The sequence below is a fragment of the Patella vulgata genome, chromosome 7 (genome assembly GCF_932274485.2).
Source record: "Patella vulgata chromosome 7, xgPatVulg1.2, whole genome shotgun sequence".
In the NCBI taxonomy this organism is placed as follows: Eukaryota; Metazoa; Mollusca; class Gastropoda; family Patellidae; genus Patella; species Patella vulgata.
In genome coordinates, this window is record NC_065885.2 from 54,742,294 (window position 1) to 54,766,853 (window position 24,560).

The window sequence follows — 24,560 nt, forward strand, 5'->3', positions numbered from 1 at the left end:
GTTTTGCAAATTTAAGGGCTGCATTACCCATTTTGATTTGCCAATTTGGTTTTAGTAGGCATGATAGATAATCTTTGCCAAAACTACCCGGCCGCAGATTTTCCAAAACAATTTCACCATTACATTCTACAAATATATTGCACATAATATTGTCACAGTAATTTCTTACCATGAGATTTTTTGCGAATGCTGACTAATAAAAATAGCGGGAACATAGCTTGGCAGTGTAAATGACCTTTTTACATTTACAACGTTTGTCCTACTGGTATAAGTTGGTAAAACAAATAGGGTTTATTATTAAACTTGGAAGCAAATGCGCATGAAACTGCCATGAAAGACAAATATCCGCTGTACTTTAACCTGTCGTTTGACAGTTGGCAGTAATCATCTTACAAGCCAATAATTATGATCTAAAGAAGAAGTAAATTATGTAGCTAATTTATACCATGTGTGCCATGTAATTCATCACCACTAGATTTAGTATCAGCCATCCTATCCACCTTCATCTGAGTTAAATCCTTTATATATCAATCAACTATACATAAGAAAACTTGTTTCCCTAATAAATTTCTTGAATGTCCAAAGATATCTGTTTCTTCCAAAACAAATTAACACCAAGTTTACGACAAGAAAATTAGAAGATCATGCAGTCACACAACATGAGTACATCACAGTCCCTTGCTTTTTCAGACCAGTTTTATCTTTAAGGTCTTTAACACACAAATCTCATCTTTTCAGGTCTTTTTCATCGCTGCCAAGACAAATTGTCCCTCACAACATACTACACAGCCTATGTTGTATCCATTAGCCCACTTGGTGCATCAAAGAAAGACATTTAATTTGAAATGGTTAAACCTCATTTTGTTTCATTGAGACATTTTTCTTCTAAATCACATAATGTTAAGGCATAATTATCTAATGATGTCCACACCTAACTGTAAGAAAATACTGTGGATGCATAAGGACTGTTGGGGAAAGGAAATAAAATGAAATGGGGTTTAATGAAGACGGGCATACGCCATACAGTGTGCTATGAGGGAAATTTTGCCCGGGCAGCGGCGCTACGGCCTACTCTTATATCGAATTCCAACTGCCAAGGGATCTTTTACGTGCACGCAAATTTTTACACGGGACCTCGGTTTTTCGTCCCATCTGAACGACTAGACAGCTATGCTTGTCAGGCCCTCCGTCCTGCATCACTGACAAGGGGAAACCACGCCGGAAAATCTGGATGGACTTTCTCGGCAAATGCAGGGATCGAACACCCGACCTCCAGGCTAGCGAGCCAGCGTCTTACCCACTTAGCCACGTGTTGGGGAAAGGGGGAATTGGAAGACAAAATAGGGGTTAGAAGGAAGGGTAGGCAGTCTTCTTACCCTAACTTAGAATTCATGAAAGAAGATATTTCCATATGGAAATCACCTCCCCAACTAGCTTTATCTCCTCAACTGGCCAGAAGTCTTCCCCAACTGGTCTGAAGTCCTCCTCAACAGGTCTAAACTCTTCCCCAACGACCTGAACTCTTCCCCATCAGCCTGAAGTCTTCCCCAATCAGCCAGAACTCTTCCCCAACCAGCCTGATCTCACCCCAACTAGCCTGATCTCTTCCCCATCAGCCTGAAGTCTTCCCCAATCAGCCAGAACTCTTCCCCAACCAGCCTGATCTCATCCCAACTAGCCTGATCTCTTCCCCATCAGCCTGAACTCTTTCCCAACCAGCCTGATCTCACCCCAACTGACCTGATCTCTTCCCTAACCCTCCTGAAAATAGAACAACCTTTTGGTATCGTATAATTAGCATCACCTTAATTCCCAAAACAAATAGGAGTGCCATGTTCATAAAACATAAATTCCAAACAGTAAAAGCTGGAAATAAGATGTGTACCAAGTGCCCTTTTTTACGACATCCTACTCCGCTCCTACCAGACACCTCAATTAAACAATACATGGCAACCTGGTTAGATTAAATCATTTATTTCTAATCATTTGAAAAGATAACCAGTTTTCACAAAGGTGGGGCTGGTTATCTTAATTTTACAGACAATTGAACAAGTGAGAGTGTTTTATCATCATTTCCTGTAACTGAAGAGGAGAAAGTTTTTGATATTTTTCATGGATATAGGCAATCGTCTTTACAGTTTTATGATCTGCGGGTGGAAGATAATAATCTTATGTTCCCCTAGAGGGTGCTAGCTTAGATAAACAGGCCAATATCCGCCATCGTTTTCTTATTTAATAATAGAATTGTATAATTCAATGGTTTATTGCCGATGAACTTTTAGTAGCCGCCAACTAATTTGATTATCTTTATTGTTAAGTCAACAAAGAATCACATGTACATGAAAGCCCGTAAGCTAAAGTTTATAGTTGATAACCGATTCTGGGTTTTTTTTTCACGATTAACTAAGAAGTCTTGTCCTATTATCTCATCCACAATAATAGAACAGGAGATATCTCAGTTTCTTTTTGACATGACTGCACGCAACATTGATTTTTTTTTTTATAACTCTCATTATAAATTTACTGCGTTTTATTTCCTTGGAGGTTTTAAAAACACGATTTGGTGAGCAAAAACTAGAAGACTGTGTAGAGCAAATGAGAATTGAATTATTTTGGTTTTGATGTGTCGAGGGAAGAAGAGAAATGGAATATTTTGTCCACTCAACCCGAGCTAAGTGATTTGGGGACTATAATCCTGTCCTGTATACCTCAATATTTCATTATTAGTTTGCATTTGGTTGGTTAATTGGACATTTTGAGTGACATCGCAGACAAGCCTCTGCCCAGCAGTCTGAGTTGTGGGAGGAAACTGGAGTTCCCAGTGTAAAGCGCCCCCCTATCTCAAAACCACATACTCTCACACAACGGTTGGAACCCATGATCACATATCAGTGGTGTGACCGGCAAGCTAGAGCTTGAATTGTGACACTCTAGACCACTAGGCTGTTCCCAACTCCTTTATCTGCAGTGTATACAGGGCTTTTATCTGGAGACGGGACCCACAGGGTTCAGTAATCAAGCTTCTGGTAATAGGTTTGATCCTGGTGATGGCCGAGAAAGTTCCGAGGATTATTAACTGTCGTTCAGTTTTGACGAAGAACTGACCATGAGGTCCCTTGTATACAGTGCGCGTAAAAATACCATTGGCAGTTAAGTAGGCAAAAATACAGCTGCCTAGGCAAAATGTCTATTATAGCACACTGCTTGCTAAATCATTTGGATGGCACATGGCAGTTTGAATTCAAAGAATAAAAGGTGAACATGCCATTTTAGAATTCCACTAGTGACTATATATAATATAGTAAATAAAATTAATCATATAGTCTCACAACAATGAAGAAAATTGTGTAGGTCGATGATAAATTTCATTCCTTTTCTATTCTTTCTTTTGTATTTTATTCCAACAAACTTTTTATTGACAAGAAAAATATCTTTCTTTTCTAAAAGATAATGTGTCCGTATTCCTCCATTTATTTTCCACGGCTTACTGTTTGAGAAAAATGTATAACAAACTCTTAAAATCGCCTCTCACAACTGTCTTTTGCCAATTCTTGTTGCCAATCTATTTAACAATCTGCAGTTTGAAATCAACAACTGTCAACCACACTGATATCACATCTTAAGAAAGTTGTTGGCTGTACATGTATCTGTCATCATGTTGTAAACGGTTTCTATGTGCAGTTTGAAATCAACAACTGTCAACCACACTGATATCACATCTTAAGAAAGTTGTTGGCTGTACATGTATCTGTCATCATGTCGTAAATGGTTTCTATGTGCATTTTTCTAACATTTAGATTTAAATAACCAAGGTGATTGAATAAGAAATTCATAGCATCATAATGTTTTTCAATAATAAAAAGTCTTTGTGAGTAGATTAGTTGGCAAGTTTATATATTGGTATCGGACTTGGAGTGTTTTAAGCATGAGAAAGAGTAATTTACAAACCAATTGAATTCTGGAGGCTATCTAAAAATGACTGCATCACACATAATTTACACAAAAACAAATATATGGACAAGACACAATACGCAAAAAATCACAAACAAACGAAGAATTCAAATAAAATGAATGGATTTTTTTAATTAAGTAATAAATTTGAGTAGATTTTAGTGTGGATCAAACCCTGAAAAAATGGAAATAACCATCATCAACTTTAAACAGTATTTGCTATTTATTTATAGGTTTTTGTTCTATATAGTTTAATGATTGTAAGAGTGTAGCAAGATCATTATATGTTGTGTATAAAGTAGGAATTATATAAAGTTTGTATTCCTTAAGGAAGGACCATGACGAACATTCCAATCATAACACTGTCTTTATTACCTTAGTTAGCTCGTCTGCAAATATAATAAAACATCCCTAATTTCTGATTATCAAATATAGGATGACGTTAAATACGGTTCTATATACCGACCTACAAACATTTCAAAACTAGACTATAGTGAATACCAAATCGCCATGGTATTATTGTCATCATCTTTTGTCTGTACTGTTATTACTCGTATTATATATACCAATTGAGACTGTATTTCTGCACCAAGTGGGTTAATGAAGATCAGCAAGTCATACAGTGTGCAATGGGTTAACTTTTGGAGAATCGGAAAGCGATGTTTCCTCCAACTATGCATGCATGCATGCCAATCTGTACACGGAACCTCGGTTTTTCATCCCATACATGCTAGGCCCTCCGTCCTAGAAATCCTGTGAAAACTGTAACTTCTCCATTAACTGTTTCTTATAATTGAAGATTAGTTATAAAAATATAATATATTTAAGACAATTGAACAAGTTATCAAAGATATAATATATTTAAGACAATTGAACAATTGTTATCAATATAAGTGTTATTAAAGTCACCTAATGAAACTGACGAAGAAACAAATGACAAAATGAAATGAAGTTCACATTCATCGATTTATTCCAAATGATCGTTAGACTAAGTAAGGCACAGACTGACCATTATAAGGGTAAAATGATACCCGGGGTCAAACAGCAAAGTTACCACAGCATCACAACCAAGTCAGTAACAGGTAAATCCTCCTCTGTTTGCCAAACAAGCATTGATCCGACGTGGCATACTCAGCAGCAAGTTCTTGGACATTGGCAGGACGTTGTTGACGTTGACGTAACCTCTGTCCAAGCATGTCCCAGACATGCTCGATGGGGGAGAGGTCGGGACTCAGTGCTGGCCAAGGTAATGTGGTGATGTTCTGTTGTTGGAGGTAACCTGTAACGATCCTGGCCCTGTGACATCTTGCGTTGTCATCCTGGAAGATGAAACGGCGGCCATGACGTCGTGCGAACGGCACAACATGGACTGCCAAGATGTTGTCCCGGTAGTACTGGCCTGTAACACGCCCTGCAACAACATGTAAAGCCGTTCTTCCAGCAACAGTGATGCCTCCCCACACCATAAAAGAACCACCCCCAAATCGATCATGTCTGATGACGTTAACGTCTTGGAAGCGCTCGTTTCGACGACGCCACACCCTCCTACGTCTGTCCAAAAAATCAACAGTGAACCTTGACTCATCTGAAAACATCACATTGCTCCAGCGTCGATTATCCCAGTGTTGACGATCCCTACACCAACGACGTCTTGCCTGAATGTGATGATCTCTCAAACAAGGGATCACGCGAGGACGTCGGGCGCGAAGGTGACCCCTATGCAGTCGATTCCGAATCGTCTGGCCACTCACTCTCACACCAGTGTCTGTTTGAAGACGAGCGCTGATCTGATTTGCTGTGATGACACGATTTCTCAAGGCCAAGGTACGGATAAATCGATCCTGGGCTTGAGTTGTCGCCCTTGGTCGACCTGAGCGTGGTCTGTCCTGTACAGATTGTGTATCACGGTATCTGGACCATAGCCTGCTTATGACAGACTGAGAAACATTCATCGTCCGCGCCACAACCGCCTGTGTTGTGCCGATCTGTAGCTTGCCAAGGGCACGTAACCTTTCATTTTGGGTAAGCCGACGCATATCAAAATTTGTTTTCTGGTCACTAAAACAATTAAACTGATGTTTCCACCCTGGAATTCAATGCCACAATGACTGTAACATTCAAAGTCAGAGTCGTGCAAATCTTGGGTTGGACCCCCATGATGATCCCAAGCATCACCTGCATTCCATGCGGTAGCTATTGGTGCGTTTGGGCGTCATTTGCATATTTTAGTATTATGCCCCCAAAATCAAATATCCCCTACTTTTTTTGAATAGTATATATGTATTATATATTGCTAGCCACTTATACTATTATTAGAGTTGTGATGACCATTAGATAACATCACACACTGCTAGACAAAGCTAGACAAATACTTGTTCAACATTATTGATCACTTTCTATGAAGATTTAATTTGAATTGGGCTTGATTACTTGGGTGTGAAATATACAGATAACGGTAATATCTTATTGGTGTTCATAGAAATATTCAAATTTCTTTAGTTTTGCAAGGCTATAATATGTGAGCTTATATTTTAGTATTGGTTATTTCATTATTTTTTGATCATCTTTGAAATATTTACGAATATTTAATTGAGAAATCAACTAAAATTTTTAAAAAAATTGATAAAAGAAAATATATTTATTAAAGATTTATAGATTCTTGAAATCTTAAAATGCACCATAAAGGGTGTAAAACTGGATTGTTATATTTATTTAGTAGAACAATATTCAAAGTAACCACTGTAATAAATGTATCTTTTAGTACATACGGTATTTCTGTGATTAGTAGAATAAGAAATCTCAAATAGCAATCTGATTAAAACACAGATTCTTTATTGTTTCGTTTTTATAGTTCAAAATTTCATTTTACTTGTCTTTATTACACTAGGATCTGGAAGAGTTGTTATCATTGATGTGTTCTGAATGGTGTGAGGAATTAGCCAATGAAACGGTCTGTTACGGCGAGCTTTAGGCGTGTTATGCACGGAACTGTTGGTAAACCACTATAGAGTAACATCAATGCTGATTGGTTAATCAAATGTCTGATGTCATAGGGTTAAAAGCCGCTTGTATGACCTATGACACGACCTATCGCTACAACCGTTCAGATCTTCATGTAGTGTCGGTCATCGAAAGTATAAAAAAAAAAAAAACCGAAATATAGATCTGTATTTTAATCAGATTGTCTAAACTTGCTTATAAAACTGGAACAATATTGGTTTTATATCAAGTTTGAATATTAACAAAAGTTCACTCACCATTTCCCTGATACCCAATTCCTTTATGTGGTTTATATCTTAAATTATCTTAAAGCGAAGAATAGTCTGTAGAAACTAGATTCAATATTATATATTAGGAAGTTCCATTAAGTGGCTTACTAAGTTAATTTAATCTTGAGCTATATCGAATCTTTAGAACCATTTTAATTCTCTTTTTATAGCCGATTTTGTCTTTTTATTATTGTTTTGTTGGAACTAAAAGGCAAAAATATTTTGTTATCTGTTTTGTGAATTTTGTCACAAATTGTTTTTGTGGGTTCTCTTTTTAATGTTCCAAGTTCAAAATCCGAACTGAACAAGTTCACGACACTTGAGATTTTGAGAAAAAAAGAGTAAGCCCCAACTTTTTTTTATCAAGTATATTTAAGTCTATGGTGCAGACTCACTGACCAGGATTTTTAAGTTTGTTTGGATGAAGGGCCTTGCAAGAAAATATGTCTAATCATTCAGATGGGACAAAAACAGAGGTCCAGTGACATACCATTGAAAGCAGTCTAAAGATCCACTTGAAAATTAAAATCAGAGTAGGCTGTAGTGCCACTGTCAGGACAAAATTCCCCAGATAGCACACTGCATGACGTTAACATTTGTCATGTCCACATGTTTGTTTTATTGGTATTGTTTTGTGTGTAGTGCTGTTCTCCTACACTTTCTATTAGGAAATAAAATATCATGTTCATTACAGCCAATGAATAACTAATCATCTTGAAGACGTCTGTTGTCGTCACTATCACATGGAATACTTTTAACCCTGTTGCTTTTATGATATGAAAGTGACAAAAAACTGTTTATAGATTCTGTTATCAGATGAAGTCTGACATTAAACAAAAACTCTTGGATCTGTTAAAGGTTTCATTCAATTACAAGTCTGAAATTAGATACACTGTCTTTTCTTAGAAATGTCAGTCCATGTCATTTTTGAGTTGCTTTGGCCAGCATATTTTGCTCGTTTTTAAAATCAAAAATTGTTTAATTTTTTCAATTGTGTGTGTTTTTTTGTTTTGTTTAATAAATCAAATTAGTTAAATGAATCAAAAAGTTTATTTCAAGATGAGGTCTGTATTTTTTCCAGGGAGTTAATCTGGGATTATAAAACGAAAAGAGTAGCAACTTTAATAATTAAAATATGTCAGTTTTAGCTTATTTAGAGTTGAGAATAATATGATATAAAAATTAGAAATTAACATAAAGCCAATCTGTAGTTTAACTACAATGAAACAAAGAGAGAGAAATTGGATTACCATCCACTCTGTACTAACTAGGTCATTTCAGTACTGAGTTATAGTATATCTTTATTTCAGTACTGAGATATAGTATATCTTTATTTCAGTACAGAGATAAAGTATCTCTATATTTCAGTACAGAGTTACAGTATATCTTTATTTCAGTACTGAGATATAGTGTATCTTTATGTCAGTACTAAGATATAGTGTATCTTTATTTCAGTAATTCACATGCACATTTTTTTTTAACAGAGGACCGAGAGAAAATCTCACTTGACTCAATGACAGACCTGATGATCTGGAATGCATCGGTTAGACTAATCAGTCTCCGAAAATGCACATCCATCTGACAAATCAAATGATCTGAAATGCACAAGCTAGACCACGTGGAGACACCACCCATCCCCTGCATCTCCAGATGCCATGAGATCAACGCTATATCATGTCCACATATGAATATTGTATGATAGTTGGAGTATCTGAGATGGGTCAACTTTGAATGACACAGTTTTCAACTTGTCTTGATTGGAGCCAGAATGTTTTGCTTATGGACAGAATTTGATTTGGAGCAACTGACGCTAAACAGATAGTAAATTAATAGTATGTTATACATAGAAACCATTTTTAGTTTCCTGTAATGTGGTATTCCTTATCTATGATTAAATAGATTTTCTTTTACTAATATAAGATAGTTTTTCAAATTAAAGTAATGTTCTTCCTGGTTCAAATCCAAGCATAATTCAAGAGAAAGCTTCCGGGATTTGTTCAAACCTAATTTCTCGATAGATGCATGTACAGTAGAACTTGTATTAAGCAAGCACCCAAGGGAAATTTAAAAATGCTTGCTTAATGGAGGTGCTCTTTGACTAGAGGTATCTAATATTGCCCCAACCCCAACCCCTACCCCAAAAAATAAAGATATAGATTGCATATATTTTTTTATTCATGTAGTATAACAATAACAATACATCTAGTTGTGAATTCAAAGTAGTCGCGTATACATGTTTGTTTAGTAATACTGGATCTCTGGCCCCCCAATATTTCTTTTACTTTCAACATACTGAATCATAGCGTTTCAAAATGCCGTGAATTTGAGTATTTCCCACCCCAACTATTTTAGCGATTACGCGACCACTTAATATAATCTCAGTGCTATTTTCCTGACATAAATTAATTACGCTTGGGTGCATTGGGAGCGAACATCAATACTTGCATCGATAAATTTGACCGTCGCTGAATCTTGCGCCGAACGAAAATTCTTTACTCAAATCTCGAACATAACTTCTGTAAACTTGTCATTTTGTAGCAACCTTCGATACTACTGTCTACCATTGTAATGCATTCGGTAATATTTATCCATTTTTGTGAAGAAAATCGATGAATTTTATCAAAAAAAGCACATGAACAAAAAAACATCGCTGATTTTATCACTTATTTACAGGGGATGTAACTCTGTATGTAATATTATAGGGGGCGCTAAAACGTCTGTTTAATAAAAAAAAAAAGTGGCAATGGAAAAGAGATACTAGATATAATCGTGACAAAACTCGGTACTTTCATTTATTCAATCAGTATCAAATAATGTGTCGTTACGCGTGAAAACAATGACCAGGTTAGTCGTTTAATAAAACAAAAGATTAATAAACAGATAATCCCGGGTTGATTGTTATTTTTACATTTCTTTTTACCTGACTAGTGGGGGTCCAGTTAATTTACTACTACTCACGGGATTAGCGGGAGTGTTAAAAAGAAAGAACGACAAGATGCTATCATTCAACAATGGCCATTGAATGGGTGATGTTTTGTTGAATTTATTACTTAGTAAAATAGTGACCGCTGACCGCGTTAGATGAGTGCCCGTTGAAACAGTAGAGTTTTTACGGGGGGAATTAATCATGATTCCTGTTGCACGCGTTGAACAGGTGCGTGTTTAGTAGAGGTTAAATTACTTAAAAATCGCTCGGGGGGGATTTTTGGGTGCTCGTTGAAGCAAGTGTTCGCTGATTAGGAGTGCACGCCGGAGCAAGTTCTACTAATATATATTCCAAATGGAAATAACCTCCCAAACTGGCCAGAAAATAACTGAATACTGTGGCTGAACACACACCATTGGCCTATTATTTCTCATAAGGTTTTGTTTCAAGATGAGGTTTCTATTTTATATAAAGAGTTAGTGTGGGATTGTAAATGAAGGGAGTAGAAGATCTGATTACTAAAATCTGTCCATCGAGTAATATTGGCAGTTTAGTTCATGAGAACTTTGATGACGCTTGCTAAAATAAATGGAATACTGACCACATGAATAACTACATATAAGGATGTGAATTGTAGAAATTAAATCTTGAACATTCAGATGAAAAATTTGTTAACCATATATACTATTCAAAAAAAGTAGGGGATATTTGATTTTTAAGTGTTATTAAAGTCACCTAATGAAACTGACGAAGAAACAAATGACAAAATGAAATGAAGTTCACATTCATCGATTTATTCCAAATGATCGTTAGACTAAGTAAGGCACAGACTGACCATTATAAGGGTAAAATGATACCCGGGGTCAAACAGCAAAGTTACCACAGCATCACAACCAAGTCAGTAACGGGTAAATCCTCCTCTGTTTGCCAAACAAGCATTGGTCCGACGTGGCATACTCCTAATGAGACGTCTAAGGTCATTTTGGTCCAGATTGTCCCATTCCTGTTGCAACGCAGCAGCAAGTTCTTGGACATTGGCAGGACGTTGTTGACGTTGACGTAACCTCTGTCCAAGCATGTCCCAGACATGCTCGATGGGGGAGAGGTCGGGACTCAGTGCTGGCCAAGGTAATGTGGTGATGTTCTGTTGTTGGAGGTAACCTGTAACGATCCTGGCCCTGTGACATCTTGCGTTGTCATCCTGGAAGATGAAACGGCGGCCATGACGTCGTGCGAACGGCACAACATGGACTGCCAAGATGATGTCCCGGTAGTACTGGCCTGTAACACGCCCTGCAACAACATGTAAAGCCGTTCTTCCAGCAACAGTGATGCCTCCCCACACCATAACAGAACCACCCCCAAATCGATCATGTCTGATGACGTTAACGTCTTGGAAGCGCTCGTTTCGACGACGCCACACCCTCCTACGTCTGTCCAAAAAATCAACAGTGAACCTTGACTCATCTGAAAACATCACATTGCTCCAGCGTCGATTATCCCAGTGTTGACGATCCCTACACCAACGACGTCTTGCCTGAATGTGATGATCTCTCAAACAAGGGATTACACGAGGACGTCGGGCGCGAAGGTGACCCCTATGCAGTCGATTCCGAATCGTCTGGCCACTCACTCTCACACCAGTGTCTGTTTGAAGACGAGCGCTGATCTGATTTGCTGTGATGACACGATTTCTCAAGGCCAAGGTACGGATAAATCGATCCTGGGCTTGAGTTGTCGCCCTTGGTCGACCTGAGCGTGGTCTGTCCTGTACAGATTGTGTATCACGGTATCTGGACCATAGCCTGCTTATGACAGACTGAGAAACATTCATCGTCCGCGCCACAACCGCCTGTGTTGTGCCGATCTGTAGCATGCCACGGGCACGTAACCTTTCATTTTGGGTAAGCCGACGCATATCAAAATTTGTTTTCTGGTCACTAAAACAATTAAACTGATGTTTCCACCCTGGAATTCAATGCCACAATGACTGTAACATTCAAAGTCAGAGTCGTGCAAATCTTGGGTTGGACCCCCATGATGATCCCAAGCATCACCTGCATTCCATGCGGTAGCTATTGGTGCGTTTGGGCGTCACATGTAACTGGAAATGTTTCTTCTGTTAGGTTCTATAGTGACTTTTTTCGTAGTCATTTGCATATTTTAGTATTATGCCTCCAAAATGAAATATCCCCTACTTTTTTTGAATAGTATATTACGAAGTTATTTCATCTGGTTAATCTGATACTAAGATCTATTTTAAATGTGTAAGTAAAGGACCATCACAAAATTTCAACACTTGCTTCCAAATGAATAACCCATAGGACTCACTGGGTTGATGGGTTGAACGACACTATGGATAAAAATTGGTAAATTAAATGTCGGTATTATCATGAACAGAAACATTTTCTTACTCAGAGAGGATGAGCAGGTGATTGGTGGGTCAAGATCTGTTCATGGGTCATTCAATTGGATACAAGTGTTGATGGTCCCTAAGTAGTTATGATCAAGGTTATGTCGCCAACCAGAGGTGTGGCTTCAAATCGCCACACTATCATTGCTTTACCTTGCTTTACCAGCGCACATACTGTGATCAAAGTACCAAGTTGAAGATTGAGGCCCTGTACACATATAAATTGATAGTGTACATTAAAGTAAAGATCACTGGGCAGTGGAAATTTGAAGGAGATATAGTAGGTGGGATTGTTACTGTCCAACCATAATCTCAATGTCTTTTTGGACATGCACCCATTCAAATTACCATGATTAAAAATTGAATTATTGCATCAAACAATCTGACATTAAAAAGAACTTTCGAAAGTGTGTTTAAAAATAGTCATTCAAAAGTATCTTTCGAAACCATCATTCCAAGGTGTCATTACACATGACATTCCAAACTGACATTAAAAATTGACATTCCAGAGTGTCATTAAAAACTGACATTCCAGAGTGTCATTAAAAACTGACATTCCAGAGTGTCATTAAAAACTGACATTTCTTCTTTAAGTACAAAAACTTTATTGTGAAAAAGTGCAGACCTCTTAAGACATTTATTGTAAAAGGGTAGTAAGAAAAGTACACCACAAACTGATTTAGTGTTTCAATAACACAACTTTCTACTCCGTTTCCAGACATCATGTTTTTTTTTATACTAGACGAAACAATTCTTTGATTGTATGTGTTGGTTAATTTATTTTTTCTCAGATTGTTAAAGTAGCTTCTTAAACTAAAATAAGTACAGTTCCTACTTGTTAATGTATATCTACATTGCACCACATAAAGACTGGTGTTTTTAGATCAGGAACCTGCCTCCAGTCGCTACTCATCTTATTCTTTGGGGCCCAAGCATTTCGAAAATAGCCTACGCCCCTACCAAGTTAAGTTAGATTGATATGAAACCTGGCACACTTGTTCCTTGGACAATTGTGCATTGATTGACAATCTTTGATTTTTTATACGACATCCCAATTTCAACATGGCTGCGCTGACGCCATGCTCTGATTTTGCTTCAGAGTGCAATTGCCTATAGTATATAGTAATTGTATATGACCCTAAATACCATACCCAACTTAATTCAATATTCTTTCTAACAGTATATCATCCACATTAGAGTATATACCGGGTATATATAATCATAGTTTATGTTTAACGGCTGAAATGAATAGAAATCATTAGATAATCCAATCATTTAACAATATAACGGTCTGTGTTCTATCCAAAAAAATGTGTTCATTGTCAGACTACTTTTATTTTTTTACCTCACAGTTTCTCATAAAATTCTTTGATTTGGTTTCATTCAAAGAAATTTTTTTTTTTCAAAGAATTTATGTTACTCTGATATTTATATTTAATGTAGAGATGTTTGAACCCATATAATTAAAGATATTTGAGCCCATATATTCAATAATGTTTGAACCCATATAATTTGCTTGTAAATGTATATTTAAAAATGGTTGAACCCATAAATATATAAAGATGTTTGATCCCATCAATATAAAGATGTTTGATCCCATCAATATAAATATTTAAAGATGTTTGAACCCATCCATATATTTAAAGATATTTGCTTGTATATGTATATTTAAAGATGTTTGAACCCATAAATATATAAAGATGTTTTAACCCATAAATATATACAGATGTTTGAGTCATATGCATAACGGAATATATAAATATATTTGAACCTATATATTTAAAAAGATATTTGAACACATATAATTAAGATGTTTGAACCCATATATTTAAAGATGTCTGAAACCATATATTTGAAGATGGTTGAACCCATATGTTTAAAGATGGTTGAACCCATATGTTTAAAGATGGTTGAACACAGAAGGACAGTTTGTCTAATGGATGCTCTCCTACATTGTCAATGTTAATTCTTCCGATTTGAATAGCACAGTTTCACCTCTCTTGGATTGTGTCAATGCTTGAAAAATAAAAATGCAACTTTCCCTTAATTCCTATTGAAGCAATTAATGTTGTTTTTTTTTCAACAAATAATGCATACCTTCCCAGCACTTCAGGATACGATAATGATAGAAAATTAATTCTGCCAATCAGGAAAATGATTTAAACATACAAAACTATAACTTCTTAATTATTATTTCCCAGTATCTGTATATCGTATTTTCCTTAGAATTCCTTGTGCCAGGAAAATTAAATGTTTATCAGTAATTAAAAATGTCAGGATTATTATCCTATTTGGTATAGGATCTTCAAGAATAATGTCCTAGTTGGTAGGATTTTTTAGGAATATTAACTAATATTATCCTAATTTGTAGGATGGGTTGGGATTCTGCAATATGCCAAGGTATAAGAAGTTATTTCCTGCAAATTGTTGGGAAATCCTTGTTCAGGTTCCTGAGATATCCTACTGTTAGATTCCGGGATATCTTCAGATGCATCTGGATAAATTTGCTCAGATATTCTGATATGATTCCAAGATATGTGTACTTTTAGTCTACTTTCACTAGAATTACAAATTATTGATTAAAAACTGTACTGAATATGGAGTCTGTTCAAGATCTTCCAAGTTATTATTTTTAATTTTTGTTTTAATTTTTTTTTATACATAAAGATCTTTTAGGTGTTCGAGGACAGTCAGTATTGGCTAATATGTTTATTATTTTCTATTCATAGTCTCTTGAAATAAAAAGTTCCATATTTTATGATATCCCATATGAATACATTTGATTACTGTCTGGGTTAAAGCCCTGAATGATTATCTTTTGAATACCCTCCACGTTTATACTTTGCCTCAGATAAATGTCAGATGTGTAATAAAATTAAGAAGAATTTTATAATTTAAGTACCGTAATATTACATAATAATAGTGGACAGAAACCATGGAACCAGACTGTTCTATATCCTTTAAATAGCAGGAAATCAAACAGCCAGGTTTTCACATAAAAGTTAGAAATTTAAAGAGTTTTAAAAACCTATTTATAATAATTGTGGTCGGAAATATTTTGGACAAGATAGATCTTGGTGTTAAATCTTCAAGCACATCATACTCTATTTTTTTTCCCCAAAATGGAGATAGAACACTCTGATTCTCAGGTAGCACCAAAAATAAATCCTGTTGCACGAAACAAAAAACAGAGATGTTCTACATGTACTTGTAATTGTATTATTAATTTTAACCTATTTATTTTTTGATAGTCCTTATAATTTGCAAAAATTTAAAAAAAAAAAAATGTTTTCATTATTGTTTATTATTGTTTTGTGTAAAAGTTTTAAAAAAATTCACTAATATCATATGGTAGACAAAATAAGAATACCTTTGATTGTTTTGTTATTTGCATGAATACCAGATTTGGGGTCATAATTGAAAATATAAAAATATGTTTTTGATTTTAGAGACCATACCTGTTTGCGGGTATATATCCATTGCTGTACTGGGAGCACATATCCTTTTCGCTATGAATCCGACTACGATGATACATTCCCTATTCACAAAAAACTATTCCTCTTCACAAAATCTTCTCTTTTTCAATTTTGAAAAAGTTCTACATCGATTCAATTATCCCAGAAACAGCTTGAAATAATCACTTTATGTTGGTCAAGACGTTGAATAATTCGAGCTACTGGTCATTGAACGAAGTCACGTCAGACAATAAGGATTAATCTGTATGATAAAGACTGGATTGAGATACTGTTAGTTTCAAGCAGAGCCTCTTGTTTATCGCCCTATACGGTAGAAAATAAAGACTTGTATTGAACCAATATATCCCTCTAGTCACGTCTCTATTATCAGGCATTGGGAGTTGATCACAGAGTTGATCACAGCTTCGCTTGTAATAGCCTTTACACACTTAAGTTTAACTCTCACATTGTTGGTTACGATACAAAACTGTTCATATCAAGAGATAAACGGTGGTTAAAATGTAAATGACCGTATAAATATCGTCAAATCTACATAATTGAATCATCTTTATTATTGACTTATAATACTGGGAATATTTGTACCTTTTTAATTGCCATTTATTCATCAAAGCTTCTGATTGTCATTAGAAATGAAATGAAATGAAATGGAGTTTAACGTCCTACTGTTCTGCTCCTAACCTGGGCTAATGAAGACGGGATTGTCATTAGAATATTTTGGACAATATGTCATTTTTAACAGTCTAATGCATGCTAATATCTACTTCAGTTGATTGTTTAGCATTTAACCAAAAAATCAGAACTACAATATGGATGTAATCAAATGTGCATGATTTTTTTATTATTGACATATATAATACAATGAGTCTTTCTACCTTTTTAATTTTAAAATTATTCGTCAACATGGCCAGTAAATGTCATTTGCATTTTTGGAGGTACAAATTAATCCAGAATAAAAAAATGCATGCATTATTTTATTTTTTTCTGATAATAACTAAGAATATTTGTATTTTTTAGTTGTCAATTATTCATTAAAGCCTGTAGTTCTCATTTGCATTCTTCGGATAAATCTAATTTTTCATGACTTAATCCAACTAAAAATAATTACTAAAACATTATATTGTGTGCAAATGATTTGAAAAGGGCAGAAAGAGATTATTTGTAGAATGAGATCTGCAATGATCTGGGTTGAATGTGAACAGGTTTTGGAATCCAAAATATCTGAAATACGAAAAAAAGGTGCATTTTATGAAATATTTCATTTGTGACTTTTAAATGAATAAAAAAAAATGCTGTTATACTATTTAAGAAATATTTCATTTCTGGATTTCTGGTTTGAAATGAATTGAAAACAAAATTCTTGAAAACTTAATAGGGAATATATAGAAATTGTTTGAAAATTGGAAGCACGCTCAAAGAATCAGAACCAATGTTTAAATGATTTTTTTTCATCAGCCATTGTATGCCTAAAATGTTTGGAATAGTTACGAAATTATTTCTGGTCATTTTGACTGGGTATATAATATTTAATTTAGATAAATAATATTTTAAGATAAGATGTGTAACTTGAGGTCAGACCTGTTGATGATCATGTCTGGGTGGCAAATTATTTTTTTACAAATAGCTTTCATATCATTTTTATCCAAGGCTTCAATGTAATTGGTTTTTTTTGTGTTTTTTTCTTCAAAATTAATGAGAAAATTTCTGTTAAGTATAAAGTTCAATAGAATTTGGCGAATACATAAAGTGACAATTATACATTTATCTTCTTCCTCAGACACATTTTAATCAATCTGAACAACAAATGTATTATATATTAAAGCGGGGCTTTACAACTGAAAGCAACTGGCTTCAACTGAAAATGGTCGACCCGAGTGCCTCTTGGAAATCAAAGCGTCTTGTTCAGTCAGTTGAAGCTAGTTGCCCATTTAATTGCTATCAGTTCCGAGTCGACTGATCGGTCGTGAAATTGACCAACCTGTCAGTCAATTTACATTTTTTTTAATTATTACAATTTAACAGTAGAAAACATTTATTATAGTCTTTATGTGTAAGAACATGCTAAACATTGTCATATATTTTGGAAAAAAAATAACGTGTCAAACTGATGTAAACAAGATACCGGGTATGTCAAAAATTGACCAACTGGTAAATTTTTGAAGTGAGAGCCCTGCAAGACAAAATGAAAGAATAATTTTAACATAAAGATCTTTGCTATGGTTAATCTTTTGTCACGATTAGAAGATGGCATGATGACATAAATGCCGCAAAAAAGAAAATTAGTTATTGTTGCCAACTAACATAGAGAACTGTAACAGCTATACACAAACGATTTTCAGCTTACTGATAAATCCTCTCAAATTGATAAAGTTGTTATATTACAATGTGAGAAGATAATAAACTGTAGTTGGAAACAGACTATTTCTACGGAGAATTCCCAGCCACTAAACCAGAAAAGGCTAGAAAACACAGCCTGTATATCACCTGGTTTTGATTAATTTTGCGCCTTTCATTTGAAGCGACAAATAAACCAAAAGCATGCTATTATTGATTTCTTTTTTTAAAAGTTACTATTTCTGGTTCGGCCACATTGATAACAAATCACAATTTGACATGCATTCTAAAACGACTACGGCCATCTGTATTTATCAATATACATACTAAAAGTTCTTTGGAATGTGTTTAACCAATTCTTTCACACACATGTAAAGTCTGTGGACACCAGAGATGCCCTTTAACATTAACATAAAACCATGGACTATATAATAGATATTTAATATGGAATATTATATTATCTAGTATTTCCACCCATATAATTCAAGATCTGTAATTGTCTTGATTCTGATTAGTAGAGTTGTCAAATGATAGGTGAATCACACCATATAAATAGTGCATGTACACTTTTACATTGGGGATTAGGAAATCAAAATATGAGTGGGGTGCAATGTACACGTTTACATTGGGGATTAGGAAATCAAAATATGAGTAGGGACATGGGCGAGCGTTAGTTTCTATCCCTGCTATATGTTATACCTGATGAGTCTTTGGCTTAAAGGAATAAAGAATTTGAACCCGAACTAATCGCTGTCGGGATGGCGAGCCAAGCTAGTTGATTATTAGGTAAATAAAACAATATAAACAACAATGAGTAAAACTGATCTATTCTAATCAATTAAATAATATACAAGTCAAGTACCGGTTTTACCTTAACCGTGGATGGGTTTGCTTGTGGACGGGTTAACGGACACTCAACTTACAAATATTAAATCATCGCCGTATTGGCACTGACTGACGGCACTTTGTGCACGGACTGTTAGTGTTGAATTCTCGTTTAATTTATTGTGTTAATTTCACTATTGTTTAAAATGTAAACAAAATCTTATCTCGAGTACGTAGTACCGTATATCGAGCTAGTCTAGTACAAAAAATAATCTTTGTAATAAAGTAAAGTATTTTCCCCCTTATACATGTATATACTGTTTGTTGTTTTTTCGAGTTTTTGGCCATTATTACTTATTTTATGCATATTTTTGGTATGAACTTTTTTGGACCAGTAAAATCTCATTCGGTCCAGTAATAGTTGGAATAATACCTGCCCAAATGTCCAGTAAAAAAAATATCATTTCGCATGGACTGAGTAGGGTGCAATACAAAATTCCCCGCATAGCCCACTGCGTGGCATATGGCCATCATTAGACAAGTTGGTGCAGAAAGTAAGATGCTAAGCCCCATTTCATTTCATTTATTTTAGTTTATTTCAATGAGAAATAATATATATTCAGTCTACTAGCTTCCATAAATATCAAATATGAATTTGAACACATGAAAACACATTATATTCTGATTATATTATAAAATGGGAGTCCCAGAAGAATCAGTTACTTAATATTGTATCTTTCTGTCTGTTAATAAAAATTGGTTTTTCATTTCTTGTTGGGGCGTCTGTCAGTCAGATATCAACACAGTTTTATCTGAAATGGTGCGATTTTATGGATTACAATTTAACTTGCACGTATAGGCGATGGCTATCATGAAAATGAATTTGCAGATTGGGGACAGTCTGTTTTATAGATTCATCAATAGACAGAATAAACTGGCACCAAATTTCAACAATCTAGGGAAGCTCTGGGGATTTAGGGATCCGACTGTAATGCTGATTTAGTCAACTAGGTTGTCAGGTTTCTTTTTGTTCCTAATATTATCCATACGACTTCAGATGTGCCATATAATTTTTAAAAATTCAATTAACAAAAAATGTTAGTAGAGATAGAAAACATTATTTAGCTGTAACTAAAATTTAAGCAAACATACTTCTAGAATTAAGATAAAGAAAAGTACTCCCCCAGCAACTTCTAAAATTATTGCTCTTTCTGACTTTGTAAAATATTATGGCTGTGTCTTAGTGGCAAGAGTTATCATATTTTGTTTTTACATGCCCACACTGAAATCTGGTCGAATATTGTTGTCGCCCCTGTCCGGCCGGCCGGATTGTGGACGCTCTAGAGGCTAAAGTTAATATCCGATCGACTTTAAATTTATACACAGTATTTAAAGTCATGAAATGAAGAAGCCTATTGATTTTCAGCGATTTCCGATAATTACTGCCAGAGTTATGGCCCTTGATCACTTTCAAAAATCTTGTGGATGCTCTAGAGACCAAAGTTATCATCCGATTGACTTTAGATTGATACATAGTGTTTAAGGTCCTGAGACAAACAAGTATATTGATTTTCAATCAATTTTGATAACTAACAGCTAAATTCATGATATTAAATGCTTCGTATACTAAATGTTAGCATGGTACAGAACTAAAAGTCAAACAAATTCTAATGATTTTCTGATAATTACTTAATGTGTTGTTACTCTTAATTAGATTTTAGTGTATTATAAATGTTTCATTACCGACAATAGAAAAAATATGTGACAACAGTTGTTAACTGCTCGGACGACTTAGCTGCTGTGGGCGTATGTTTCGTTGTCTGGCAACCCATCTTTAGATTAATGAGCACTGTTAGATTTATTACTTCCAGAGTAGTAATGCTCTAGAGACATTCATCCCATCTACAGTTTATTGTTCAGATTAGTAAGACCTGTACAATTTAAATATCTGATTACCACAATCTGATTAAAATACAAATCTATATTTCGTTTCGTTTCTTTATACTTTCGATGGACTACACTACATGAAGATCTGACCAGTTGTAGCGATAGGTCGTGTCAGAGGTCATACGAGCAGCTTTTGACCCTATGACGTCAGACATTCGATTAACAACTCTTCCTTTGAACTATAAAATTGAAACGAAATAGGATCTGTGTTTTAATCAGATTGTGATTACCATGGACCTTAGAATACATTATAAGGTTCATGGATCTACATAAAATCTATATTTCTTTTTTCCATTGTTGCAACAAATCAGCTGATCAAATTTTATTTATTTAAAGAATCACAATCCAACAATCTTTATAGACTGATCAGACGATGTAGGTGTTGTCAGCTCTTTTTTTTGTTGCCTGGCAACTTGTGGATTATAGATATTTTGTTGCATCAAAATTTCAGACTGAAACACTTTTTAGTAAAAGCACTGGGGCCTTATTCAAATTAAACTTAATGCTGCTGTACTAGAATTTTAACCGATAAAAAGGCTGAATCTTTAAAATATTTGCTTACATTCATTTTTTATATCAGAGGGCCTGACAAGGACAGCTGTCTAGTCATTCGGATGGGACGAAAAACCGAGGTCCTGTGTACATATTGGCGTGGACATAAAAGATCCCTTGGCAGTTAGAATTTGATATAAGAGTAGGCCGTAGCCCCGCTGCCCAGGCAAAATTTCCCTCATAGCACACTGTATGGTGTATGCCCGTCTTCATTAGCCCAGTTTAGGAGCAGAACAGTAGGACGTTAAACCCCATTTCATTTCATTTTTTTTATCAACAAACATAAGACAATGCATTGTACAACAGTGGTCACATAATTGCATTTGAAATCCAGCATGCTATGATTATATATTAATTTCAACATATAGAATGAATGAATTCTTGGCTGTTTGTGGTTATTTTGTTGCCAATTCTATTAAAGATACATTATGTAAGATTTAGATAAAGAGCTGACCATTCTTTCTATAATAGTTCGAAAATAGATAATGCAAAATGAATAATTTGAAAATTTCATTCAAATTGCTCTATTGCGAGCGAAGATATTAGCTTTGAAGGTTTAACAAGACGTGTGCAATAATTTCAACCACTGTACCGGTTGTTCGAAGCTAAGTCTTGCTCCTTCATTTTTAGCTTAAATAAAAATATGACCGAACTGTTCTAATCTATTTAATATCGGAGAAATCTGATGCCATCAAGAGTTGATTATGGCCTGGATAAGTTAATTAATGTCTAATTAATAATTTAGAAAACATTTCAGGCCTAAAGAAAGACCTGCAATGGGCAGATTTAGCTCTTGCATAATGTATGTTTAAATAAAAATCTTGCAATTTTAATGCTTTCTGTAAATTTTCTTCCAGTTTAATTCCAATAGATCATTGTGAATTGGTTCTTCTCCATATTGTTCCTGTAAATGAAGAACTGAAAATAACAGATAAACCAATAAAAGAAGTAAGTGATAAATTTACAAAATAAACAATAAACTGATTGTTTTGGTGCGTCTTGAGACTTGAACATTGAGAAAGTGTTTATTTTTATTCCAATTGACTTGAAGCACTCAGGCTACAATCCCATTTGTTGGATTTTGTTGTTTCTTAAAATATTACTCTTGAACAATCAAATATTCTTCCATCTTGTTGAAGAGAAGCAAGGTTGTTTCATTGCCTTTTTACCCATCCATTGTGTTTATATTTTTGTTATATTTCTAAACTTGTCATCAATGTACAGAGATTGTGAAGAAATCTGGTTATAAGGAAAACCAACTTTATATATTAAATGAAGAAGTATTCTGATTTTCATGCTTTTGGCAAATGGCATTGGTCACTGGTAAGACCCCCTCTCGAAATAAGGAATTCTGTAGGATATATATGCATACCACTATCTGTGTTTCATACATTTAAAGTACAAAAGTGAAAGATAAAATGTTTAATTACAAAGGAAAATGATCCTTTTAGGGCCGTTTTTTTATGGTCTTTGGGGCAATGTCCGAAAACATTTTTTACAAGCTGCGATGTGTATACCGGATATGTTCCCTTCTTTAATTGTGAAGGCTGCATTTTCCGAAACACCGGTTTCTATTTTGCTAATAGAATATTCGTCGTCATGAAAACATTGAATTAGATTTTCTTTTTTGGCGCTGGCTCACCAATAAAGTTTGCAGTTCAGTCCTGGTGTTGTCCTCTGGATTTTCCAATATGGTGGCCTTGTCAGCGATGTAAGCCAGAGGGCCTGGCATGCTCGAAGTTGAATAAGCGTAAGACAAAATCTCCCCTGCCATGGCATCTGCTTGTCATCTTTAGGCTGGTTGGTGCGAAAAAGTAGGCAGTTAACCCCATTTCATTTCATTCATACCTTTTTAAATTGGTAGTTTCTTTTTAGTGTGGATAGTAGTATATGTTGTTGTCATATATGAGTCTTGTACATGTAGATGATTTGTAAAGCTATATACATGTTAAACCACACGTTAACTGATTAATTAAACACTGAAGCAGAAGCTCATTTATTATATTGACATTTGTTTCGTGTGGTTGGTCAGTTTATCACTAAACAATCGTGTCATCGTTGTTTATCAATCAATCTTTCCATGTTAGTTAATATGCTTGATACATTTATTTATCTGTCATTACACTCTGGTCATTCCTAATGATCTTAGGTAGAGGGATTGCAGGAAAGTTCAGCCCTCCCCAATGTGCCCCGAGAGATGTTTTGGGGACAAAATTAACCATTTTCCTCCAACAGTAAACTATTTTTGGACAATTGTCAGAGATTTTTCAGGAGGGGGTGTTGGGATGCTTGATCAGTTTATCCAGTCATTATACACTCTGGTCATTACTAATGATATATATATATAAACCACAGTGTTACTATGTAAATATGTATACATATTAAAATATACTATACTATCCATCTTTATACAATGACATTATTTATGAATAGTCCCAAGACGGACGAAAAGTACTTTAATATGTTAAAATGTTATTAAACCAGTGTTGAAATCAGTTTGTGTCGGCATACTTTTTATCTTTTCATCGTTTACTGTGAATCAAAGTAGTGCAGCTTTACAGTTGTTCTAATATTTCTGTATATATATATATATAGGTGTATTTAGGCAGAGGGTTTTAAGGGAAGTTCAGCTCTCCCTAATGTTTTTGGGGCAAATTTAACCATTTTCTTTTAACAGTAAACTACTTTTGGACAATTTTTTAGGAGGGGGGTTGGGATGGCCTAGTAGTACAATGTGTCACCTCTGGCTTGCAGTCATGTTTCAATGTTTAGACATGGGCTAAATGGGCGCAGGGTTCCCGCAGTTCATGGCAAAAAGAAAAAAAAAATATTAAATTCCAGATGAAAGGTCCATCAGTCTAGCGGCTCAG

General features: G+C 35.0%; 1 protein-coding gene across 1 annotated transcript in view; it reads left to right on the forward strand.

The window, feature by feature from the left end:
• The window catches only part of LOC126828272 (integrator complex subunit 13), a 134,100-nt gene that overhangs the window by 51,767 nt on the left and 57,773 nt on the right, over positions 1-24,560 (forward strand). Inside the window, exon 5 of the mRNA XM_050557954.1 lies at positions 22,548-22,638. Within this exon, the coding sequence (XP_050413911.1) occupies positions 22,548-22,638 (91 nt within the window). The remainder of the gene's footprint in view (positions 1-22,547; positions 22,639-24,560) is intronic.